This window comes from Anas platyrhynchos, chromosome 6 (genome assembly GCF_047663525.1).
Source record: "Anas platyrhynchos isolate ZD024472 breed Pekin duck chromosome 6, IASCAAS_PekinDuck_T2T, whole genome shotgun sequence".
In the NCBI taxonomy this organism is placed as follows: domain Eukaryota; kingdom Metazoa; phylum Chordata; class Aves; order Anseriformes; family Anatidae; genus Anas; species Anas platyrhynchos.
Window position 1 is genome coordinate 24,478,975 of NC_092592.1, and position 12,070 is coordinate 24,491,044.

At 36.2% G+C, this 12,070-nt stretch overlaps 1 protein-coding gene across 16 annotated transcripts in view; it reads right to left on the reverse strand.

Annotated features, from left to right (window-relative positions):
* PLCE1 (phospholipase C epsilon 1) overlaps positions 1–12,070 on the reverse strand; it is a 159,853-nt gene that overhangs the window by 29,402 nt on the left and 118,381 nt on the right. For all 16 annotated transcript variants that reach the window (XM_072039608.1, XM_072039617.1, XM_072039614.1 and 13 more), the window contains 9 exons: positions 10,741–11,419; positions 10,043–10,225; positions 8,948–9,065; positions 8,391–8,550; positions 3,651–3,773; positions 3,429–3,565; positions 2,202–2,440; positions 1,024–1,085; positions 713–878 (listed from right to left, as the gene is read on the reverse strand). In XM_072039608.1, the coding sequence (XP_071895709.1) occupies positions 713–878; positions 1,024–1,085; positions 2,202–2,440; positions 3,429–3,565; positions 3,651–3,773; positions 8,391–8,550; positions 8,948–9,065; positions 10,043–10,225; positions 10,741–11,419 (1,867 nt within the window). The remainder of the gene's footprint in view (positions 1–712; positions 879–1,023; positions 1,086–2,201; positions 2,441–3,428; positions 3,566–3,650; positions 3,774–8,390; positions 8,551–8,947; positions 9,066–10,042; positions 10,226–10,740; positions 11,420–12,070) is intronic.

A 12,070-nucleotide genomic window follows, 5' to 3' on the forward strand; every position in this document is an offset into this window, starting at 1 on the left:
CTGTGCAGTGCTGTTATGGAAACCTCCTTTACAACTACTTTATTCAACACAATCATGTTATTCGGGCTTTCCTAACAGCAAAGCGGTACATGGGATGCCAGATGAGCCCTTCTCAGTGGTAAGTCACTAACATTTAGAATAATGAAAACACTACTCACAGGGAAGTTGATGCATTCTCTAGCATTTGGTAAATATACAAACACACAAATACATATACATGCATGCAAACAAACACAGAACCAAATGCCCTAGGGAGAAATCATTCTTTTCCTGTTCACAACCAAAGAGGCATGAAGTCTAAAAATCTCTAGAATATTCCTAGAAGTAATGTTTTTAGAAGTTGTAGTTCCATTGGATATTTCTCTTTGCAATGTAGTGTACAATATTTGAATAGTGTTTTTGACATCTGAATGAACTAAAATATTAGATCAGTCTTTCCTGTGGGAAAGTCTAATTTTAGTAGGTTGGGTCAGACCGACTGGTGTCTAGATGCTATGAATTTCAAACTAAGCCCTTTTTTTTTTTTGCCTTAGAAAAGACATTTGAGCACAACTGTGCTTATGGGCAGCTTTCCCACACATCATGTTTTCCAATGTTTTACAAGTGGGGTCTTAGAACATCCAGATTTACAAAGCAAAAAGGTCATGTTTCTGCGACTTGACAGTCAAACAATTCCATGCTGAAAACTAGGCAATGATCTAAACCTGTATACCTGGCTGTAGAGCTCCACTGAGGATTCCCCTTTAAGCTGATGGCCAGTCAGGTAAGTATTGTGTGAAGATTCAATGTAGTAATAAGACAGTGGAAACTGCAAGTCCTCAGCATTCTCTTGTGACTCATCATTTTTGGAGGCAAAGTTGTCTTTATCCATCAAAAACCTAAAAGTGAGATTTCCAAAAATTTTATGCTATGCTGAGTATTTGTGAATGTCATGCAAACCTTAATATATTGGTATCATCATATATATATATATATATATATATATATATATATATATATAAAAATTATCACTTAATTAATTACCTGGCAAATCCTTCAAAAGACAGCAGCCCCTGCTGGCACATATTCACACTAGGTTCAAATTTCTACAAGGAGGAAGAAATGGAAGAGATATATAATAATTATTTTTAGAAATACTGCTTTTTCTTATTTTCATAGTGTAGTTTTTGCACTGAGCTAACTAATTAGTATATTTTAAACCATTCTTTTTGTGGATACAGTAGTAGCGGTGTCTGCAGAACGCTCATGCTTGCTTTAAAAATCACTAAACAAGCAATCTAAACTATTAATTGCAGCATCATGGAATCATTCAAGTTAGAAGGCATATTGCAGGGTCATCTGATCTAACCTCCTGTTCAAAGCAGAGTCAGTTCTTAAGCTGAAATTAAAAAGGATCTATAATCATGCACCCTTTTCTTATCAATTGTGTTCAAATACAACACACTTACAGACTTGTGGTGTGCTACTCTGACATTCCTTTAGAATTTATGTCTTTTGAACTTTGCAAATTTATGTTACATATTGATAGTTGAAATATCCAGTTTCTAACCTTAGTTAACTGCTAAGTGGGTACTTGGTTTTGGATTGTACTAATTACACATTTGGAGGTATTCAAATATTGGCTAAATACTTTCTAGCCACTTCAGCCATTGTATGTAATGAAATAAGATTTGCTCCTGGAAAAAAACTCTGAGAGGATTAATGTTTTATTAAGGTCTGTTTCTTTCTTTCTTTCTTTCGTTCGTTCGTTTAAACAATAAAAGAAAAATATGTGGAAATTTTTTAAGTTAGGGTTAATCTCTACCAAAAGTGATCACAAACAAGAAGAAAACAATGCACTGCCATGAATACTTCTCCCAAGTGTTAATGTCCCTTCCCAGGTAAAGCATATATAGCTAAAAAATATGTTTATTTGCATTATTTTTTTTCTTGTTATGGGTGCATGCACACCTTTATAGCCTGCAATAAAGATACAATTACATGTTAAGTTCACCAAATGGAAACAAGGACTACAAAGTAAACTGCTTGGTGACCTGAAACAATACCGTTGGGCACACTTACAGAATAATCTGTTGTGAAAACATTAGCCTGAAAGGAGATGACAAAGATACACTATTCTGAGTTTGAGGAAGACAAGCAGGGAAAACAGAAATAAACAAGACACCCAATAAAAAGACTTGCAAGATGTTTGTATTACTAACCTGGATAATACTGAGGATTTCATCATAGGTGCAGTGTTCTCCTTGGCAATTCACTAGGAAGTCATTTAGTTGCTGGATGCCCACACCAAATATCCCCAGTGACGTGCTTTCAACTCCAGTGCCATTAGTTACGATACTGGCAGCAGCAATAGCATCAGATATTTGCCTCTGGTTATCTGACAGCTGCTGCCTACTCTTAATGAACAAACCAAGGTCTGAAACATTCCTAGTCAACAAGTCTTTAAAAAGAAATAATAATAAAAATAGAATATAAATATCAGATACGTAATTAATGTGTATTATATACATTATATAGAATTTGACTTAATAGAATATTTAATTATAAATTACTTGAATATCTTATTGAATGTCTTAGCATTAACAGTAAATCTGAATAGAACTAACTTGTTTCTATCCACTAATAGGAGAAAGATTGTTAAATGTCTACATAAAGCAGTGGGAGTGGACTGCCATAAGTGTTCAATTATTATAAACAAAATCCTAGAATTTTTAACATGGATCCACAATCTCGCATGGTGTCACCCAGGATCCTCCTGTTACCTCTCACAACCACGTACAGTCTTGAAGCCTCTCCTCTGCTGTGTGCAATCCCAGAGCCTGCCTACGTGATCAGACCTTATCTTCTTCCAGTCCCATACACCAGTGGTACTCTACCCTCCCCACACGCTGTTTGGCATAAAGACTGCTTTCTTTAACAGTGAAGAAAGCTCCAGACTTAGATTATGGTAACTGGGGAATGTAAAGAGGGACAGAGGTTTCCTTCCCCCTTGTCCCACATAAAGCAGATCTACTAGGAAAACAGATAGGAAAAAATCAACCAGACGAGACACAGTGCACACAGCCTTTTCATTTCTGCTCCCTATGTTTGCTCTTTGTTTTATTCCTACAGCAGATTCCAGAGCTCCTGCAACCAGATACTCCCTGTGTTGGGCCCAGCCTATCTGCAAAAAGCTTTTTGCCTCTGCTATACCAGTTACAGATATATCTGGTTAATATGAAGAAGAGGAAAAGTATTCCTGCTTTATTTCTAAACAGAGAGCCTGTCTTACATCCAGCTAACCAAGTCTTACTGGAGGTACAGCAACAGTCCTGTACTTGAACTTATAACTGATTGCCATTTATGAGATTGACTGGAACACTTTTACTTGAGGCCAACAAATAAAGCTGTTCAGTATTCTAATGGCTGTGTTTTCCCCTTATACTAACCTAAATCAGGTTGGAATCCAATGTTATTTTCATCAATCTTCAAATGAGTATAAAGTGGAGTAGGTTCTAAACCAGATCGATTGCAAGGCACTGCATAGACATCAAAGAGGTCTTTAAGATCCTTGCGGCTACGGACACTGCAAAAAGAGTTGAAAATTTCACCTTTTTCTCTTTTATAAACTTGGGTGAATGAAATCAATACAGAGTAAAGATTTATTTTACCTGAAAGATTTGAAGAGTTCCACAAATTCCACAAAAGTCATGTTGCTATCAGAAACCATGAAGTTCTGAAACCCTTTCATTCCTCCTTTAACACGGCCATGCCAGCTACTGCTGCTCCATGCGCTAGATCAGAAAGAGACTGCTGTAATTTGGTTACATTAAATTTCCACTTCTTGAAATATTATGCATTACTGTATTAATAGTTTATTTGTATTCTCTTTAATGTATTTGCTAGCAATATTTGGAAGAAGCAAATAGAGTTGCATCTTATAAGATCTACCATGACTGTTTGTACTTTCTTGTTTTATAATGGCTATTAATTTCCCTCAAGACAACTGCTAACTTTGCCAGAACAATTAATGTATATGCATACAATTTAAAGCTCTTCCATGTGCAAAAGGGCCCAATGCAAATGGCACAACTGAAAGCATTCTCATTTTTTCTTCAAAGAAATCAATGCCAGTGTTCTTGTACCACAAGCTTTAAAAAAACATGTCCTGCCGTACATGAAGTTTACTAAAGATTTGCTAAGGGAGAAATAAAAGGGATGTAGAATTCCTTAGAGCTCTGCACTGTCAAAAGAAGGAGAAAAGACATATTACAACTGGATACACAATAAAACAAATATTTTCCTGTGCAGGTATGGGGTTTTTGTTTGTTTGTTTGTTTTCATATCTTGGAGAATTAAAGGTATAGATTTAAGAAGTACAATGCATCCCCTGGCACTCAACCCTCCTCATTTCCCATCCACATGGACTTCTCACATACTTTCCCAAAACAGTCTGGATTATCATCAGATAAGACAGGTCAAGCTACAGTCCTCTTCTTCATTTAGGCTTGGACAGTAGCCTCTGGAGGTCATTTCCTTCCAGAAATGAGGTTCTAATGATTTCCTCCTTTCAGCTTCTTGGGCTGAAGGAAGGAAACTGGAATTTCTTGAGAGCAAAGGGAGAAAATGATCACAAAAATAACTAGCTGTTTCATGCTCATTATTTTGGTTGACAATAAATTCTTTATAACTGCAATTGTTAACCTGAATTATGAAACTAAACAAAGCTTTTGAAACAAAACAATGAATTTCCAAAAGCTGCATCCCAAAGTTTTCAGGCTATTACAGGACTTAGACTAGTACTTAGTTCCCACCTTGAACTATTCCTTGAGCTGTATGAACAAGTTCTTACTAAATTCCAAGTACTAATTTGTAAGGGTATCGGTCAGATGGGTCAAGATCCCATGTTCTTTCCAGGGCATAAACAACAATGACCACACATGCATGACTGGGATTTACTAGCACCAGCATCCTGTGAAGGGAGATACCTAAACAGCCAGTACAAGAATCGTCTAGTTGAAACCATAACGAACTCCAGAAGTTATAGTTTTTGTTTCAAAGTACAAGACTAGGTGACCATGTGTCAGACTTTATTTCTCCCTAATGTACAAATCTACGAATCCATTAGTCTAGGAATTCTGCCATCAGGTTCAGTACAAACAGTTCCAACAGCTGTGATGGAAAAACAGGACCAGCTTGTTGTCCACTGTCCCTAAAGACATTTGCAGTCCCTGGAAATTTGTGTTAGAAGCAGACTTCTTTTCACATAAATATACTAGATCAGATTCCTCAATTCACTCCTGGCCTGGGGTGCATGCATGCAATTGAAAACAGCATGTGATTTAAAGTATTAAAAAATACCATCTACTTTGGTTGATAGTGTTCAATATTTTTGACATCACTATGGCAAGCACTGACATACTGCGTATAACTTTTTGGCTAAAATCATTCCTAACATTTTTATCAGACAACAAAAATAAACCACCACGAGGAAAGTCTCTTGACTCCCGAAAACAGACTGGAACTGTAGAGTACTGAAAAGAAAATGAGCAGCAGATGAGAAAGTTCACCATATCTCCAGAACTGATCACTAGAGATTATACTCTACAGTAATTCCACGGGTAATAAATACAAGATTGCTTTAAAAAAAAAAAAAAAAAAGCCAAACAAACAAGAAAACTCCACTACCACCATCAAAACTGTTTAATTAGGAGTGGCCTAGATCACCACTATAGAGATAATGAGAGAGAAAGTTCACATTTTCTTCACAGATAAGCCCCTATATATATAAGTATTCATGTTCTGCTATATATTTATGAGTGGTGTTACTACCCTGTACCCTGTTTCCACCTTAGAGGCAGCACTAGATTTCTAAAGAACTTGGGAATTTGCTGCATGAACATCCACTTGGAAGGAATGACAGAAGACAGCTGCAGGCTACCTGTGTGTGGAAATCGTATGTACATCTGGATTGCATAAGGATTTATTTTCAGTGTAAGCTGTTTGTAAGGAGGTAAGGAATATCAAGGGCATGAGCCCTTGATAAGTAAAAATACAGTTCTTCAGTTCTTCATTCTCTAACTGCAAGAAGTACATTTTTTTAAAATGTACAACAAAAACATCTCTTTCTTATTTTAAATTGCTATTTTTTTTTTCACTTTAAAAAATTTTGATTTATTCAGAGCTTCTCACATACTGTAGACATGGATATAGGTAATTGTTTAGGGAAAGTTATTTTTAATGTATATATTATACGGAAAAAGAAAAAGAACCAGAAATCTTTCTAGCTGCTACACGGAGACTTTAATCATTTGTTACCAGTTAATATTCCTGTGCTGCAAAGACTTTTGCAGAGCCCAGTGGCACCTTCTCCTCCCTGCTCTGCTAAGTCATGGGTTCTGCGTGGGACCATACAGGCACCTACAGCTGCACAACCTTAAGTCCAACAGTGGTTCCAACTATTAAGCCTCTTCTGGGTTTGGGTCTACATCCAGGTGCAGCAAAGCGGATACTAACCTGATTAATTAGCTCTGTTGGATCTGATTTGTACAGAGCCAGATAAACATCTACAATTCAGTCCCAGTGGATCATGTATTTCCTAGATTACTTCATAATCTAGGTTATTTCAGCTTTTTTTTTTCTTTTCTTTTCTTTTTCCCCCCTCGGTAAATGGATTGCTCATTTTATCTTAATTTGCGATACTACTGACAAAATTGGTTGGGTAAAATTAAGAATATAAATTGATTGTTATGATTATGCTAGCAATTGAGGAACTAAAGGTAGTCATTTCATTTAGAACATGTGAAGCGTCCATACATGTGAAACCCTGCAAGAACGATTTGGAGTTGGGGATGAAAATACCAAGACTCAGGCTTTCTCTAGTGCTCCAAGTCTGAGGAAGATTTCCTCAGAACAGATAAAAGCATCCATATAGTTGCATTCAGAGGAGCCTTCTTCAAATTCTAGCATGATGGGTCCTATCAAGTAGGGGAGAGCTCTACCAGGCAACACTGCGGAGTCTTCAAACAACTTTGCCAGCGAAAACCTGACATAACTCTGGGAGGCCTATAGTGCTAAGCTGTGCAGGAATCTGTAGAGAAACCCAGGACAGAATGAAAGGATTTAAAGAAACGTTAGCTGCCCTTTCCCCTGGGAATGTGAGTTCTCAGTTGAGCCTTTTAATCTCATTTAGAGAACAACAACTCTTTTGGGATAAAAACCAAAAAGCAGATTTGCAAAACAGAGAAACATTCTCCAGAGGTATTAATGCAGTGTAAAAGAAAATTGCTCAGATCCTTGAAAATAAACAAACAAACAAAATAACCATAAATGTCTTAAAGAGATAATTCCTAGTCTGGTATGTTCATCCCATCGTTGTGTATGACAGCAAGGAACAAAAAGCAAAGAACATAATAAGTCTCAGAAAGCAGAGTTAAAATGAGAAGCACCCAGCCACAGATGCCCACAGTTGGCTCTACTGCTCACTTCCACTACTAAACCTAATCATGTTTAGTGTAAAAAATCCCAATGAAATAGGCAATATAAACCAGTACATAAGATATGTCTCTTCAAAAATACTGTTCTGCCTGAAGCATTGATCTCTTCCATTGCTTACCACTGCTTTCCAGGGAACCCCAAGATTCACACTCATGCCCACACCACAGCTTTCATTCCATTAAAAGGCACTGGAAAGTCTCCATTGAGACTGCCTTCTTGTATGTCATCAAGTACCATCCACAACCCTGATATATTACTCTTGTTATATTATTATTACTATTAGTACTACTACCGTTATTACTATTTATAGAATTAATACATTACTGCATTATGTCAATGCACAGCAACAGCATGACCTGTTGAACTGTGTAAGTGTAAGAAAAATTATGAATATTAAAGAAGAGAGGGGCCTGTAAGAGAAGAAAGATCTCAAAACTGTTCATCCAATTGGCTGAGAAAGTACTGCAATCATCACCAGGAATGTCAGCAAAAGCTAATACTCCCCGATGTAGAAATGACTTGTGCTGAGAAACCTCAGCACTTCAGTTCACACATCTACATTTCTGTTGAGTTTATATAGAAAACGTCTATAACTACGTTTTGGAGACAATCCGGAGAAAGAATTAAACTTGTGGAGTTTTGGGATGAATTCCAATGTGCTTCTGTAATAGACTTACTAACTGAAGCATGCTGCTAAGGGACTGTCTACAAAGCTGTCCTCTGATTCATGGTCTTTCAGATTAAATGCCCTATGTTGTGCTACAACATGTTTCAGATGTCTGTCAAAAGGCTAATTGCATTTCTGGAATTGTTTTTGTCGGATTTTGTCAGTTGGTCAAGAAAAACACATTTGATCATAATTAAATAACAGTAACTTTTTTCTTTTAAAATCAAAGCACTGATTTTATCCTTACCTAGACTGACTCTTGCTTGAAGACATTACAGGAGAGGAGACTGGTCTGGCTGGTGAGGATGTGACAGCTCCTAAATTAGGAGATCCAGATGCTGTCAGAGAGTGTGTTCTTCTTGATGACAAGGTGTTAGATGGAGAAGCATTAATAATAATACTTTGATCTATGGAGAAAACAAAAGTTTGCAGCACTATTACAGCTTCAGGCCCAAGAAAAATGCTTTCATTGATGTTCATAATTCATTAATGTTCAGTAAAACACTAACGGGATTCTGGGATTCTAGATTTGTCCCAAGACAGTCAAAAAGATATGATCTCAGTAATGCTTATACGTGCATTCAGTCTGACAAGAAAGGAAGTGCTACTAAAACTAAATGAAAGAAAAATCATGAACAAAAAAAAAAAAAGAAACAATTTTTAAAATTTTATAGCTTTTCAAGTTTTGACTGTATAAGTAGTTTCCTATCATAAACATATCTTTAGCACCATAAAAAATATCTGTATAAAAAGATTTTAAGCAAAACCCTGAGGGACTCTTAGGTACCAAAACTATGTATCTACCTGATTCTTCTTGCTCATCAATATCTTGAGGATCCGAACCACTTCTATTACGATATTCCTTACAGCTTTTTGCCTTCCGAGTGGCCATTTCATCATCAGTGGCCTCTCCACTTTCACCCTAGAAATGAAGTGAGCACCATAATAAACATCCTCAATACACTATTTTTTCATTAGTTATCAGTGCAATCTGTAATTTGACCATCAGATGAATCAGCCATTCCTTATGAAATTACTTCTTTAAGGCCAATAACTATGCTGTCAGTAAAACCATCTAAGTAGAAAAGAGAGAACTTAATCATGATGAAGGATACATAATGACTGCAGGAACGTCACGTTCTACCTCAGTTTGACATCTCACAGAGGACTACAGTGATCATGCCTCTCTAAACTGGTCCAAATGGTTTAAACTTTTCTACTGGTGTATGGGTGCCCTAAAGAGGATGAATCTTGTCATCTGGATCTCCCCTACCTGCACACTAGACAAAGTGGATAGTGTTGAGCTGCTAGACCCTGCATTTTTCTGTTTCCTGGCTGGAAGTGGAAGTGGTTGAATCCAGAAAAATAAAATGGAAACTGCCAAAGTTCAGTTGGCTTACATGGCTGCAAGCTATGTAAGATAAAACTGTATGCAATTGTAAGGCAGAAGAACTGAGGTGATGTTTTCAGCAATGTGAAAACAAAAAGGAGCAAAGAAACTGACTACAGCCTCCAAACACTACTTTGCAGGTTACAATTTTTGTTACTAAAAATATTTTACCATTATACTGAGGTAGCAGCTAAAGTTCTTAATACATTTCTATCCCTCATCTGCTAGCCCCAGTGCCAATGTTTCCTGAGAATGCTTCAGGCATGACAAAAGAAACACAAAATAATGGAAAACTACAAGCCAAAAAAAAACACAAACCAAACCAACCAACCAACCAAAAAAAAAAAAAAAAAAAAAAAAAAACACAACATGGTGCAATAAGCAGTTTTAAAATTATCATCTAACTTTGCCCTGGTTCAGAATATAGCTAGCTAGCTACACAGTAGCTGTAGGAAGGAAAACTATCAGCCAGACAAACAACAAGATACAATAATAACAAAATATTCTACCCTCATAAGTACTTTCTTCTTTTTCTTAGCTGCATTTATTCCCAGAGTGTTGTTTCTCTGAACACTAGGTTTCTCAGTGCTTTTGGTAAGAGTTCCTGTGCTTGTGTTTCTTGCACTCCATCGTCTGCCTCCAAAAAGTTCAACAGCCTGAGCCAAGGTTGGGCCTTCAAACCTTCCATCCTCCTACAAAAATTCTCAGCATTAACAAAACAAGAAGGATAACTGCCAAAGAACAAACACATCTTAAGCAATAATACAGACATCTCTAAGGAACCAATGAAAGACTAAACAACAAGAGCAGGCAATTGTTAATTATTGCATGAACGCAATAGGGTTATTTTGTTTGCTTTTTTTTTTTTTTTTTGGCCTTAACTCTCAGTACTCAATATTTCTGCATCCTTTTCATGCAGTCATTGCTTTCTCTTTAGTAAAATACTTATTCCAAAGGTCCAAATATACAAAGAACTTCATAATAATAATCATAATAATAAAGATTTAACTTGAGTGTATCAAAAACATGCACCGCTAGATGAAACATTATGTGGAGAACCAGATCTTGTTCACTCAAACCATGTTTCAAAGTTGGAGATTTGGCATTCAAGTTTAGTCTTAGTTTACTTGTAATAGAAACTAATTGCATGACATTACACTGTTGTTATCTTTGAACTTGTTTTATATAAAATCACATCATCTTTTACCTGGTAAAGGCTGACATACTGTTTCCGTAGCCACTGTAGTCTTTGATCAGGGAATCTCCTCATTTTTCTTACAGCTTTAGTCAATTCCAGCAATCCATCATATAGCATTCTGGCAGTATATTTTGGAGCAACAAAGTGCAGCAATTTATTATCAGTAGTCTGAAGTCCATAAAGTAGTGTTATACCATTTTCTTCAAGGGACATGTTACAAAGTTTATTCTGAACACACACAGTGTGCATATCAATGCCAGAGTGTCCCATATACACAGCCTTGGCTGAAAATAAATCCAGAAAACCTTCCACAAGTCCATTTAATCCAGTATTGCCAAGAAACTGGCAATACTTACCAAGCTCAGCAGTATTACCCAGCACACTCAGTTTTGCCTTAGCATTTGCAGGGCAAACTGTCGTGGGTTTTGTCCAAGTCAAAGTACTATTGTCAGGCTGAAGCTGAAGAAAGCAACGTGCTGAAAGATGCGTTTCCTGGTCATAATGAATGACAGTCACCCCTTGCAGCATGAACTGGTGGACATCAGCTCTGATAGATAACACGTACCAGGGAATGAGTTCTATGCCATGGCAGAAAGCCTTTTGTTGTTCTTCTGTTGAGTTTGTGTCCCATTCCTTCAACTGCTCAAATATATCACTTTCAGAATCTGAAAGATCTCCAATTATAAATCTGTGTGTGAACAAAGATTTATGTGAACAAAGACTTATATTTAGTTTCGTAAACCCACTTCCTACCTAGTGAAGCACATGATTAATATGTAGATGTATGCTATGACTGATTAATACTTTTTCTCTTGCAGTTTAAATTAAAAAGAATACATGGACTTACAGGAACATCTGTAGATTTTACAATATTAAAATTTATGTTACTAGAATTTTGTATTAAAAGATGTTGCTACTCCTTATAACTCCTATAAAAATATAAATATGTTTTCTTAGAATTTTCCAAAGGTTACATTAATAATAAATAACTTCAGTTTGGATCTTAAAGTCAAGTGATTCCACTTTCTAAATCAATAGCACAAGATCACTTCAGTGGAAATATCAATAAGTATTGTATGTGGAAGCTGGTAACAAGATCTAGTGGAAGGAAGATAAGATTTTAATCCTTTAATATGCAGATTTAATGTGCAGACCTTTCTCTTATTAACACTCGTGAAATTAAAATATATGCCTTCCTCAAAAGAATGAAGCACAAATGTTATCAGATACTTCTCATTAGAAAATTTAAATTTTATGTAAATAAAAATTAACAAGAAACATTTATTATTTTTTTGAAATATTTTATGACAAGAAACAGTGGATACAGAACAACAATATC